This window comes from Suncus etruscus, chromosome 2 (genome assembly GCF_024139225.1).
Source record: "Suncus etruscus isolate mSunEtr1 chromosome 2, mSunEtr1.pri.cur, whole genome shotgun sequence".
Classification (NCBI taxonomy): domain Eukaryota; kingdom Metazoa; phylum Chordata; class Mammalia; order Eulipotyphla; family Soricidae; genus Suncus; species Suncus etruscus.
In genome coordinates, this window is record NC_064849.1 from 38,093,750 (window position 1) to 38,108,363 (window position 14,614).

Here is a 14,614-nt window from a genome sequence, read left to right on the forward strand (position 1 = left end):
ACACAATGGGATGGCATTTGCTTTGCATGTGGGGACCTGGGTTCAATTCCCAGAATGCTCCAAGACTGTCAGGAGTAATTTCTGAGCAGAGCCAGGAGTAACCCCTAGGTACCACCTGGGGAAGTCCCTAAATAAAAAAACAAACAAAAAATGCAATGGGGTTTTAATTCTCAGAACATAAAAAATAAATTATTAGGGATAAATATTTTCCATGTAGTAATTTACTATTTAAATCATGTTTTTTTTTTTTCGGGCCACACCCATTTGATGCTCAGGGGTTACTCCTGGCTAAGTGCTCAAAAATTGCCCCCAGCTTGGGGGGACCATATGGGACGCCGGGGGATTAAACCATGGACCTTCCTTGGCTAGCGCTTGCAAGGCAGATACCTTACCTCACCAGCCCCTAAATTATGGTTTTTTGACCTCATGTAAAACTTTATCTTGAAAGTTATGAGGAGGATGCTCTCCAGGGCAAAATTAACACCTAGTGTACGCTTAGTGGAAGAGTGGGATTAATTGAATTCATACAGATTACTTCTCTCCTTCCTTTGGAGAAATCAAAAGTAATTATTTTTGTCTTGGACTTTAGGCCATCTCTAAATTACTGTTTGGAAGGCCTGAGATCAAGACTTTTGTCTAGCCTGTGAGCAGCCTAGCCCTTTTATAACTGCCAGGGTATGGCCCCCACGTCCATAAACAAACAAGCAAACATAATACTTTTGGTAAAAATTTTCTATAATATAACATTTTTAAATTATTTGAACTTTGGCATTTTTACACTCTTGTAACTTATTTTTCTTTGCCTTTCAGAGAATACTTTTTACAGCTGGCTCGAAGGTAATTAGAAACTTAAATGATAATTTTTCATATTTAAAGAAAGAAATTAAATTTATTATTTGTTTTACATGTGAGCTTTCTTTTTTATATTATTTATATTTAGGTCTCTGTGTAGAAAAAAGAGCTTTCTACAGACTAATATCTGGTCTACATGCAAGTATTAATGTGCATCTGAGTGCACGATATCTTCTTCAAGGTATGTGACATTCAGTTTTATTACATTTTGTCACAATTTTTCCCCCCAGATAATCTTAAGATAGGCTTGTTATTTTGCCTCAGGGGAAAAAGACTGTCCTGTTTTACTATTTTTCCATAAAAGTCCTTTCTAAAATGATAATTATTGGGAATGTAGGAACTGTAGGTAGTATAAGAAATAGCTGTGAGTTCTTCTTTAAGAAGCTGTTCATCATTGAAGTAATTATTCTGGAAATGTTCTTTTGCTTTCTTGAGGGAATTAAAGAGCTCCTAAGAGCATAGTTTATCATTCACTAGATATTACTGTATCTGAACTTGTTCATTTATGTGCCAGCTTTATGCTTGGGGCTTAATGAGTAAAACATTTATTGCTGCTCTTTTTGCTCGAGGCACATCATTTAAAAATGTGACCATGGTTGGCTTTCATTATCATTAACTTATTTCTTACCTATTAGAAACTAAGTCACAATAGCATTAATTTTTAAAAGTACTTAAAATTTCTTAGTAATTTTTGAGACTCTTTTGAGGGTTTAAACAATGCTGAAGACCTAGGGTCACTCCCTTCAATAGTTGAAACATGAATAAGGAGAACTGGTAGTTCAGTGCTTGAGTCCTGAGATGCCCAGGTCTCACTAATTCAGGGCATGCAATCCAGTCCTTTGAATCATTTGCTGACCTTAAAATTTGTATATTTTGGTGACTGGGGAGATAGTACAGTGGACTTACCTTGTTCAGTGCTTGGCACCTCATATAGTCCCCCCAATCCTGCCAGGAATGATTTTTTTTTTTTTTTTTTTTTTTTTGGTTTTTGGGTCACACCCGGCAGCGCTCAGGGGTTACTCCTGGCTCCACGCTCAGATATCGCAGATTCACTCCTGGCAGGCTCAGGGGACCATATGGGATGCCAGGATTCGAGCCACCGTCCTTCTGCATGCAAGGCAAACGCTTCACCTTCATGATATCTTTCTGGCCCCAGGAATGATTATTGAGTGTAGAGCCAGGTTAAAACCTAAATTATATTTGGTGTGGCCCCCAAATCACAAATATAAAAAAATAAATAAAGTCTTATATTTTTTGTTTCACGCATATGTAATATTGAGAAAATTCTTTTTTTCTTGGTCTCAGTAAAACACTGAATTTATCATTCTTTTAAGAATGGGTTCTTGGGGGCTTGAGAGATAGTACACAGATAGAGCTATTACTCTGCATGCTGCTGATGGGTTAAACCCCAGAATCCTATATAATTTATCTAAGAGTGATCCCTGAACACAGAGTACCTGAGCACCACTGGTGTGGCCCTCAAACAAAACAAAAAAAACATAAAGAATGTATTATAGAACTAAAATATTAATATACAACTATATGGACCCATGAGAGACTACAGCAAAGTAAGCATGTGCTTTCCATGTAGGGTGCCCTGATTCTAACCCTGGCACCGTATGGTTTCCTGAGCACTGCCAGGAGTGAACTCTGAGCATAGAGCTGGTAGTAGCCTCAAAGCTAAAATAAATAAATAAGAGTCAAATTATGAGATATTTTATGGCATACTATATATCTTTCAATATAAGTGTCACAAAGATCTCTAGGTAAACTAATCCTATGAAAAGAAGAAAAAAAAAAAGGAATGAAGAAAAATTTAATTTTAAGTGAAACTTTTTTAAATTTTTTTTAAGTGAAACTTTTAATATTAAATTCTTTCTTGTTAGATACCTGGCTGGAACAAAAATGGGGACACAACATTACAGAATTTCAGCAGCGGTTTGATGGAATTTTGACTGAAGGAGAAGGTCCAAGAAGACTTAAGAATTTATATTTTCTCTACTTAATAGAATTAAGAGCATTATCTAAAGTGTTACCATTCTTTGAGCGCCCAGATTTTCAACTCTTCACTGGAAATAAAGTTCAGGATACTGAAAACAAAGTGCTACTTCTGGAACTACTTCATGAAATCAAGTAATTTAAAGCTAATCCTATACTTTGTAGAAGAGTGATGAGAAGCAGTATCTAAAATTGTTAGGGCTAGAGAGAGAGTTCCAGGAGGTCCAGGCTTGAGAACTGGGGCAGCCAGATCTCCTGAATACTGAAAGGAGTGAACTTGAGCACTGCTCAAGAACCCAAACTCCTCAATTCCAAATGTAAAATGTTTAAATATTCATTTAGAAAGTTGACTAGATAATATAGGGGTAATGTGCTTGCCTTGAAAGCAGCTGACCCTGGTTTGTTTCTGAAACTGAACCCTAAATGTGAACCCTATGGAACACTAAATATTGGTAGGAGTGATCCCTGAGCACACAGTCAGAAATAGCACTGAGCACTGCTAGGTCTGGCTGAACTTCTCTGCAAATTTCATCTCGAAGAAGAAAAATTATTCAATAAATATTAAGATCTAACTTTGTCTTTCAGGATTAAGTGTTGGTTTGGTTTTAGCGTGGGCACTAAAAGGCACATATATTCCTTCCTTCCTTCCTTCCTTCCTTCCTTCCTTCCTTCCTTCCTTCCTTCCTTCCTTCCTTCCTTCCTTCCTTCCTTCCTTCCTTCCTTCCTCCCTTCCTTCCTTCCTTCCTTCCCTTCCTTCCCTTCCTTCCCTTCCCTTTCCTTCCCTTTCCTTCCCTTCCCTTCCCTTTTTCCTTCCTTCCTTCCTTCCTTCCTTCCTTCCTTCCTTCCTTCCTTCCTTCCTTCCTTCCTTCCTTCCTTCCTTCCTTCCTTCCTTCCTTCCTTCCTTCCTTCCTTCCTTCCTTCCTTCCTTCCTTCCTTCCTTCCTTCCTTCCTTCCTTCCTTCCTTCCTTCCTTCCTTCTTTCTTTCTTCTACACCTGGCGGTGCTCAGGGGTTACTCCTGGCTGGCTGCTCAGAAATAGCTCCTGTCAGGCACAGGGGGACCATATGGGACACCGGGATTTGAACCAACCACCTTAGGTCCTGGGTCAGCTGCTTGCAAGGCAAACACCACTGTGCTATCTCTCCAGGCCCACATATATTTCATTTTAAAGGTCATTCTTTTAGTACTTGATATTGCATTGTTTTTATATTTAATTGAATATATTTGGTTTGGGGCCAATCTAATACTCTTGTACAGTTAGTTTTTAGATCTAAGGATAAAAACTTGTTTGGGGGGGATCAGATTGATGATTTTACTACTATTTTCTAATCTTTTAACAGTATTACTTACCACTGCCCAGCAAAATGCTCTTTTATATTTTTTTAAAGCCAGGACTTTTAATACTTTAACAAGATTTTTGACATTTAAAAACATAAAATCATTTTTTCCTTTTAAAATATAGGTCATTTCCTTTGCATTTTGATGAGAATTCTTTTTTTGCTGGAGACAAAAATGAAGCAAACAAACTAAAGGTAAGTATTTTATTCACTAAATTAATCTTTAATCATTCTCTCAAAATAAAACAAAACAAAACATGATGTTCAAAGGCTGATCCAACTTAAGGTCTATGGTTTAAACATTTTGTACAATGTTGAAAATAGCAACTGGTGTTGGAATTATGTGTATAGTGAACTACTCATAATAGTATTATATATCACAGAACCTCAATCAATAAAAGTATAAATAAAAAAACTCAAAACAAATAGCAACTGAAACTTATGTGTTACAGATAAGCTTTCACATTGTCTCATATAATTAATAAAAGTAATTATTTATTCTAAAGCACCTGTATTGTAACAGTCTGTCTTTTGTTGAGGACAATTCTGAAAATGGTTTTGGTTAAATTAAAGGCTGTTCTTTATGGGACATAGCACCAGTTTTTGTGGTTCATCTATTACTGATGAAAGGCATTTAGGAATTCAGCATGCTGTCATGGCAAGAGTAGAAAACTAGATACCTTTTGGAACATGGCTTGTCTTTGCCTTGTTTCTTAATAGAGGCGGTATCTCAGGCAAAACCACATTTGTGGAGTTTTGCCTCAGCATGCTACAACTGCCAAATATCAGCTAGATTCCTTCCTTCCTTCCTTCCTTCCTTCCTTCCTTCCTTCCTTCCTTCCTTCCTTCCTTCCTTCCTTCCTTCCTTCCTTCCTTCCTTCCTTCCTTCCTTCCTTCCTTCCTTCCTTCCTTCCTTCCTTCCTTTCTTTTTTCAGTTTTTTAATAATGTCTTTATTTAAATATCGTGATTACAAACATGACTGTAGTTGGGTTTCAGTCACAAAAAGAACACCCTCCCCCTTCACCAGTGCAACATTCCCACCACCAATGGCCCCCATCTCCCTATTCCCACATCCCCTGTCTGTATACAAAACAGGCATTCTAGTTCTCTCACTCATTAACATTGTCTTGGTAGTTGCTAGTGTATCATTTCTCTAACTGCACTCACCCCTCTTTGAGGTGAGCTTTATATCCTGAACCAGTCTTTCTGGCCCTCATCTTTGAGCATTATTACAATAATGTCTTTTATGTTTTTTAAAAAGACCCATAGATAAGTGAGACTATTCTGTGTCTCTCTCTCCCTCTGACTTATTCCACTCAGCATAATAGTTTCCATGTCCATCCATGTATAGGAAAATTTCATGACTTTATCTCTCCTGATGGCTGCATAGTATTCCATTGTGTATATGTACCACAGTTTCTTTAGCCATTCATCTGTTGAAGGGCATCTTGGTTTTCTCCAGAGTTTGGCTATAGTAAATAGTGCTGTGATGAATATAGGTGTGAGAAAGGGATTTTTGTATTGCACTTTTGTGTTCCTAGGGTATATCCCTAGGAGTGGTATAGCTAGATCATATGGGAGCTCAATTTCCAGTCTTTTGAGGTATCTCTATATTGTTTTCCATAAGGGCTGGACTAAAAGGTATTCCTATCAGCAGTGAATGCAAGTTCCTTTCTCCCTACATCCCCTCCAACACTGATCTTGTTCTTTGTGATATGTGCCAGTGTCTGTTGTGTGAGATGGTACCTCATCATTGTTTTGATTTGTGTCTCCCTGACAATTAGTTATGTGGAGCATTTTTCATGTGCCTTTTGGCCATTTGTATTTCTTCTTTGAGAAATTGTCTGTTAATTTCTTCTTCCCATTTTTTGATGGGGTTAAATTTTTTTTGTTGTTAAGTTCTATCAGTAACTTGTGAGGGGTATTGGGTGAATAGTTTCTCCCATTATGCAGATGATTTTTTGTATCCTAGGCACTATTTGAGGTGCAGAAGCTTCTTAGCTTAATATCTTCCCATTTGTTTATCTCTGCTTCAACTTGTTTGGAGAGTGTTCTTTTCTCTCTCCCCTCCCCTCCCCTCCCCTCTCCTCTCCTCTCCTTTCTTCTTCTCTCCTCCCCTCCCCTCTCCTCTCCTTTCTTCTTCTCTCCTCCCCTCCCCTCTCCTCTCTTCCTCTTCTCTCCTTTCTTCTCTCCCTCCCTGCCCTCCTCTTCTCTCCTTTCTTCTCTCCCTCCCTCCCCTCTCCCTTCTCCTCCCCTCCCCTCCTTTCTCTCCTCTCCCCTCCCCTTCCTTCTTCCTTCCTCCTCTCCTCTCTTTCCCCTCCCCTCCCCCTCCCCTTTCCCTTTGCTCCCTTCCCTCCCCTTCCCTCCCCTCCCCTTCCCTCCCCCTCCCCTCCCCCTCCCCTCCCCTCCCCTCCCCTCCCCCTCCCCGCCCCCTCCCCCTCCCCCTCCCCTCCCCTCCCCTCCCCTCCCCTCTCCTCCCCTCCCCTCCCCTCCCCTCCCCTCCCCTCCCCTCCCCTCCCCTCCCCTTCCCTTCCCTTCCCTTCCCTTCCCTTCCCTTCCCTTCCCTTCCCTTCCCTTCCCTTCCCTTCCCTTCCCTTCCCTTCCCTTCCCTTCCCTTCCCTTCCCTTCCCTTCCCTTCCCTTCCCTTCCCTTTTCCTCACCATGATTAGAAACATGTGTGTAGCTGGGTTTCAGTCATAAAAAGAAAAAAGAAAACCCCTTCACCAGTGCAATTTTGCAAGATTGCCCAACTAGATTTCTTAACAGTAATGTGCAGAATGTGGCATTGTCTCCTGCCATGAGAGAGAAGGGGGAGAGGGAGAGAGGGAGGGAGAGAGAGAGAGAGAGAGAGAGAGAGAGAGAGAGAGAGAGAGAGAGAGAGAGAGAGAGAGAGAGAGAGAGAGCTCTATCTTAAGGAATTTCTAGTATGTCTATTGACTCAAGTGAAATTACATTACATTTTTCTGTTATAAATGTTCAGATAGGTAAAGGCAGATGCTTTTAGTACTGGGCTTGATCTGATTTTATTAGAATATTTGTGAAAATCTCTGTTTCTTATTCACCTCTTCCTAATCAGGAAATAACCTGATTTTATGTATCTTGCAAAGTGGAATCTTTTTCTAAACAAAGCAGTTTTATTGATTTGCTATTGTTTTACAATGCTATTACATTTTAGGAGTTTCACACATCCATATGGATATATCCATATGGCTATTGCCCTCACAACAAAGTTCCAGTGCCACCACACTAAAACAATCACTCCCTTTGTCTATTCTTTTTCCTTTGATAAACACTATAGTTTCACAGTGTCTCAGAGTTCAAAGAAAATAATTTTTCACTCCTTATTTTTATGCATTAGATAATAGTTTTTTTTTGACTTGCTTCTACCTCCTACTCAAAGCATTCTTACTAGAAATATATAACCTTGGAGCTTATGTAACTTTCCAAAAACAGAGTGTTTCAAGAGTGTTGAGTGAGGGGGAAGATGCTATCCTTAGATTTTTTTCCTTCTTACTATTTTCAATATTCTTATTTTTAACACACTTGCTAGTTTACTGAAGAGTGTTTTGCACCTATACTTTCTGTATTGTGAAGACTTGAATTATTTATCAGGCTATTTTACTTTTGTCAAAATCCTGAAACATTTTGTGTGTGTGTGTGTGTGTGTGTGTGTGTGTGTGTGTGTGTGTGTGCGCACGCGCGTGCACTTGTGTGCACCTGGAACGAGGTAAAAAGTCTCGTTAATGTCATACACACTTTAAAGATAATTTGTGGTGTATAATGCCATATTTGTTTTTATATATTTTATTTGAGGCAATGTGATTTACAGTTGATCATGGTAGGGTTTTGTGTGTCAATGTTCCATTACCCTACCCCTTCAGACTGGTCCCCCATCCCACCTCCAGATCCCATTATAGTAAACTTATTTTTGTAGACTAGCTCCTAGGTTCTGTTGCCTTTGGCCACTTTTACTCCCTTACTATGTTTATTTATATTCCACATATGAGAGAGATCATTCTGTATCTGTCCCTTCCATTCTCATTTTATACTTATATATTAATTAAAAATTGTCCTCTTGATTCCTGAATAGAAATAGAGAACTTGCATGAAAGAGAACTGTTTCATACTCAAGCAAAAGTATAATAGGAAAGCTTATGAAACATTTGAGAATGGGAGAGAATTGCTTTTAGTCCATTGGTTCCATTGAAAATATATTACAGGGCCCGGAGAGATAGCACAGCGGTGTTTGCCTTGCAAGCAGCCGATCCAGGACCAAAGGCGGTTGGTTCGAATCCCGGTGTCCCATATGGTCCCCCGTGCCTGCCAGGAGCTATTTCTGAGCAGACAGCCAGGAGTAACCCCTGAGTACAGCCGGGTGTGGCCCAAAAACAAAAACAAAAAAAAAAAAGAAAAAAAAAAGAAAATATATTACAGGGGCTGGAGAGATAGCATGGAAGTAGGGCGTTTACCTTGTATGCAGAGGGACGGTGGTTCGAGTCCTAGCATCCCATATGGTCCCCCGAGACTGTCAGGAGCGATTTCTGTTTTTTTGTTTTTGTTTTTGTTTTATTTTTGGGTCACACCCTGGCAGTGCTCAGGGGTTACTCCTGGCTCTATGCTCAGAAATAGGTCCTGACAGGCTCAGGGGACCATATGGGATGCTGGGATTCGAACCACTGTCCTTCTGCATGCAAGGCAAACGCTTTACCTCCATGCTATCTCTCCAGCCCCTGTCAGGAGCGATTTCTGAGTGTAGAGCCAGAAGAAACCCCTGAGTGCTGCCCAAAAACAAAACAAAACAAAAAAAACCCACCCACCCCCACAAAATGAAAATATATCACAGCACTGACCACAGTATGTTTGATCATTCTAGCCACTACCTGCCATTATTTCTGTATTTAGTTTTTGGGCCATGCCCAGCAATGCACAGAGCTTACTTCTGGTTCTGTGCTCGGGGATCATTTGTGGTGGGATAGGGATCTTTAATAAAGGGTGCTAGGACTTTTGAGCATGAGTTAGCCAGTCCTACTTTATTTTCTCTTTTCTTTTTCTTTTTTTTCTTTTTGGGCCACAAAATTGCTCCTGGCTTGGGGAACATATGGGATGCCAGGGGACCGAACCATGATCCATCCTAGGTTAGTGCATGCAAGGTAAATGCCCTGCCACTTGCACCATTGCTCCGGCCACCTATTTGTAATTTTTTTTTAGGCCTAGCTTACATACTGTTACTAGTAGAGCTTCTTGCATAACTCATTCCAGCACCACATTCTTCACTAGCTTGTCTGCTTCCCTCCACCAATTGTTCCAGTGACATCTATTCCCCTCCTCCTACTTTCCTTCAGGCTAAACTTCTTACTGAAGACCAGTTCTTAGTTGTTATTGCCTTTGAGCATTGTATTTCCCTACTATGTTTGTTTTATTTAGCATGAGTGATTATTCACTGTCTCTTTTGAATAAAAGTTGATATGACACATATGATCTATTCTGTTTGTCAGAGTACTTGAGAGAGAAAGAGAGACAGATTGAGATTGAGATTATATGGCCTCCAAGTTATAGATCAGTTGGGATTCCTCACTAAATTCAAAAGTCCATAGGGAATGGGGATTAATGGATAATATATCTCTCTCTATATATATTTTTTTTGTTTTTGTGTCACACCCGACAATGCTCAGGGGTTACTCCTGGTTCTATGCTCAGAAATCGCTCCTGGCAGGCTTGGGGACCATATGGGATGCCGGGATTCGAATCACCGACCTTCCACATGCAAGGCAAACGTATTATCTCCATGCTATCTCTCTGGCCCCAATGGATAATTTTTATTGACATACAAGAAAGCTGCATTATTATTATTATTATTATTATTATTATTATTATTTTTTGGTTTTTGGGCCATACCCGGCGGTACTCAGGGGTTACTCCTGGCTGTCTGCTCAGAAATAGCTCCTGGCAGGCATGGGGACCATATCGGACACCGGGATTCGAACCAACCACCTTTGGTCCTGGATCGGCTTCTTGCAAGGCAAACGCCGCTGTGCTATCTCTCCGGGCCCGAAAGATGCATTCTTGATTTCCTTCTTTGTCTTTTTTTCCTTAAAGATATATACTAACTTTTGGATATGATTGATGCTTATTGTTCTTTTTTTTTTTAATTTTTTTTTTTTTTTTGGTTTTTGGGCCACACCCGGTAATGCTCAGGGGTTACTCCTGGCTATGCGCTCAGAAGTTGCTCCTGGCTTGGGGGACCATATGGGACACCGGGGGAATCGAACCGCGGTCCGTCCGAGGCTAGCGCAGGCAAGGCAGGCACCTTACCTTTAGCGCCACCGCCCGGCCCCGATGCTTATTGTTCTATTAGCAAACAAAATACCTTAGTGCTTATGCATATACATACATACAGACATACATACAAATACTTTTAAAATCAAAAGAGAATAATAAAAAGCAAATTTAGAATAGTTCCAGAGAGGGATTACAGCATTTTTTTTTTTTGAATTTTTGGGCCACACCTGTTTGATGCTCAGGGGTGACTCCTGGCTAAGTGCTCAGAAATTGCCCCTGGCTTGGGCAGACCACATGGGGCACCAGGGGAACGAACCGTGGTCCTTCCTTGGCTTGCACTTGCAAGGCAGACACATTACCTCTAGCGCCACCTCGCCAGCCCCAGGATTACAGCATTTTAAAGAGATACACAGAAAGCTTCCTTTGTCCTTGTAATAATTTATTTCTTTAACTTGAAAGGTACATGGATGGTTGACCATGTTTTGTACATTTCTGTATTTTAGTAATATGATTATTATTAATGACAAAAGGAAATAGGATTATTTTACTGAGCATCAGAAAACTGACTTTATTTACTTTGGCTTTGGGCTCTTACCTGGCATTGCTCATACTTTGGCTATATACTGAGGGATATTTCTGGTGGGAATTGGGGGACCATTTGTGTTATAAGGGATTGAACCCATGTCAGCTGCATGCCTTACTCACTGTTCTATTCCACTGTCACCTCACTTAATTGTTTTTTTAATTTACTTGCAAATAGTTTTGAAATTAAGCAGTCTTGGGCTATAAGTTAGCTATTTACTGGTTGTAAAAATTTAGGGGGGGCAGAGCGGTGGCGCAAGTGGTAAGGTATTTGCCTTGCGCACACTAGTGTAGGACGGACTGCGGTTCCATCCTCCAGCATTCCATATGTCCCCCAAGCCAGGAGTGATTTCTGAGTGCATAGCCAGGAGTAGCCCCTGAGTATCACTGGGTGTGGCCGAACCTCCCCCCCCAAATTAGGGAAGGTTAAAGTGATAATATAGTACAGCAGATATGGCATATGCCTTCTGACTTGGGTTTGGGTTTGATCCCTGGCACCACATATAGTCCTCTGAGCCAACCAACAGTGATCCCCGAGAGCAGTTCCAGGCTTGTAAAGTAAGTCCTGAGCATTCATGAATGTGGCCCATAAACCAAAAACCAAAGCCAAAATCAAAAAACAGAATTTGGGGAAGTTAACAAATCTGTCTGGCCCTTGCCTTTTGATGTTTCAATTTATTCTGTTTTTGTGTTTTGGGTTGTACTCTAGGTGATGTTCAAGGCTTACTCTGTAAATATGTAAACCTCACATATGCTCTGAGATTACGGGGATTGAACTGTAGTTGAATGCATTCAAGATAAGCACCTGAGCCCTTGTATTATTTCCTGGCCCCTGGCCCTTGTTTGTTTAAATTCATTAGGGGTTGATTAAAATATCTACTTTTGAATTTGTGGTAAAAGAAAATGAAACTGTATATGTAGATTCCAGTATGTAGGAGTGAATACTGATTTTAATTCCTTCCCTTTGGCATCCTATAGCATGCTGCATAGTATTGGTATGTAGAAGGAATTTTGAAAATATTAACATCTGAGTAGTTTATTATCTTAATAACATTTTTGTTAAATTGTGTTTAGGAGGACTTTCGACTACATTTTAGAAATATTTCAAGAATCATGGATTGCGTTGGTTGTTTTAAATGTCGACTATGGGGAAAGCTTCAGGTAAACCTATCTAGATCAGTCTCATTTAAAATTTTATTTTTTACAAATAATTTTCTAATTTTTCACCTTTATTTCTATTACAGACACAGGGTTTGGGCACTGCTCTGAAGATCTTGTTTTCTGAAAAACTAATAGCAAATATGCCAGAAAGTGGACCCAGTCATGAATTTCAACTTACTAGACAAGAAATAGTATCATTATTTAATGCATTTGGAAGGTTAGTTTTAAAGTACTAAGTTGTTTTCTATTGCCAAGTAAGCCTAATACAACAGGTTAACTCCCAGATTAGTGTATGAAACAGTCTTTTTAGTGAAATGATCTCACTTCAGAAGTCTATGATATTGAGAAATATTTAAGTACTTAGATGTCTAAATCATTAGATTTCTTTATTTTCATCAATTGACTTTTATAATCATAATTATATTTAATAGATATCCTACTGAATTTGTATTTTTTCAAAGTTATAATTTTCTTTGCTTCCCAAACATTTCCAAGGTTCTTGAAAAATCATGTTTATATTTGAATATTTTTTATTATATAGAAGTTATTCTTTCAAAATGATTGACTTTCATCAAAATGATTGGAAGATACACTTTAAATAAGCTCCACTACCAAATTTAAGTAGAGATGCAGTTCTTTCTGGGGCCAGAAAATGTACAATGTGTAAATCACTTGCATGTGATCTATCTACCTTGGTTTGATCTCTGGCACTACACATGATCCCTGAAGCCAGCAGGAGTGATCCTGGTTTGAATGCAGAGCCAGGCATAAGCCATGCAAACAACTGGGTGTGAAACAAAACAAAACAAAAGATCTAGGTTGCTGGGGAAATGATTCAGAGGGCTGAGTACATGCATTGCATTCTGGGGCTCTGCGATTGAAACCTGGCACCATGTGGTTCACCAGCAACTACCCTTTGGTTTGACTCCTGAGCACCATGCTGGAAGTAGTCTTACGCTACTGTGTGTACCCCAGAACAACAGCATCAACAATCTGGGCAATATTTTCTTAGTTTCACCATGTCAAATTAAGAACTTAAATACATCAAAATAGATTAAATTGGGCATGTGCCTTTATATTTGTTGAAAATTTAAGTTTCTCTGTGCTCTAAAATTACAAAGTGAGTTAAATTATTGAGAAAATAATTTTTTGTTGTTGCAGAATTTCTACAAGTGTGAGAGAGTTAGAAAACTTCAGGAATTTATTGCAAAATATACATTAAAGAAAATCAAATGAAATGTACAGATGTGCTTGTTTCTGGACACTGGAGGCCAAGAATGGAATTTCATTGAAAAACATCACAGAAATGATAGTCTTAAAGCCAAACATTTTATATAAAGCTGCTTTTGTAAAGAATTATATTGTTTTAAGTAAGTCATTTTTAACTGTGCTGTCTATGTCTATAAATTTTTTTTGTGAGTAAAAATGATATACTTTGTAATGTGCTACAAATTTTAAAGTTGAATATGGAATAAAATCAGAATTATCTAATTTATATATGGTAAAACTAAGCAAATAATGCTTTGCATCTCTCAAACTAGAATTTTGTGTTAGTTGTCATACAAATAAAATCATGACTAATGTGACAACCACTTAACAGAATGCTAGGAAGTTCATGAATAACCCAAAATTAATAGCTTAATGTTTTCTAGAATTACCAGATTTAGTAATATTACAAATACAAAATATTTGTATTATACATAAAATGCCCAGTCACACTTGAATTTTAGATAAAAGCAAAACTTTTCTTAAATTTAAGTATGTTGAATATAATATTTGGGATAAGATTATACTAAAATTGGGGCCAGACAGATTGCACAGCAGTATGGCATTTGCCTTGCATGCAGCCGATCCAGGAGAGACGGTGGTTTGAAACCTGGCATCCCATATGGTCCCCCATGCCTGCCAGGAACAATTTCTGAATGCAGAGCCAGGAGTAACCTCTGAGCACCGCTTGGTGTGACCCCCCAAAAAAAACAGATCATACTAACATTATTCCTTATTTAAAATTCAAATTTAACTGGGAACCTTTGCCTTAACTGGCAACACTAAAATGCATTGGTATGAAACAAACTTATAGAATATACTGCTATTTTCATTGGGTTGTTTTGTTGTATAGAAAGATAACAAGTCAACTCAAAGGCATATGAGATTTCTTAAGATTATGAAAAGATGCATAGATTTATATATTTATTCTCATAAATATCCCTAATCTAAATAAAATTTTGGGGAGATGTTTTATTTTTATATAATTTCAAATTTATACAATTTTTCAGGATAATAGTACAAAGAACACTCCTTACCCATATCTACGAATTTTTCTTATTACCACTATCTTCATCATCATTTCAAAGTCAATTATCGGTATTATACCCTTTAAACCCTAGATTCTTCAGTGTATATAC

The 14,614-nt window shown here is 38.8% G+C and overlaps 1 protein-coding gene across 1 annotated transcript in view; it reads left to right on the forward strand.

The window, feature by feature from the left end:
- The window catches only part of ERO1A (endoplasmic reticulum oxidoreductase 1 alpha), a 62,556-nt gene extending 48,852 nt beyond the window's left edge, over positions 1 to 13,704 (forward strand). The window contains exons 10-16 of the mRNA XM_049767666.1: positions 811 to 837; positions 941 to 1,033; positions 2,739 to 2,985; positions 4,312 to 4,381; positions 12,123 to 12,209; positions 12,293 to 12,426; positions 13,371 to 13,704. Of these exons, the coding sequence (XP_049623623.1) occupies positions 811 to 837; positions 941 to 1,033; positions 2,739 to 2,985; positions 4,312 to 4,381; positions 12,123 to 12,209; positions 12,293 to 12,426; positions 13,371 to 13,431 (719 nt within the window). The 3' untranslated portion in view covers positions 13,432 to 13,704. The remainder of the gene's footprint in view (positions 1 to 810; positions 838 to 940; positions 1,034 to 2,738; positions 2,986 to 4,311; positions 4,382 to 12,122; positions 12,210 to 12,292; positions 12,427 to 13,370) is intronic.
- Positions 13,705 to 14,614: the final 910 nt, after the last annotated feature.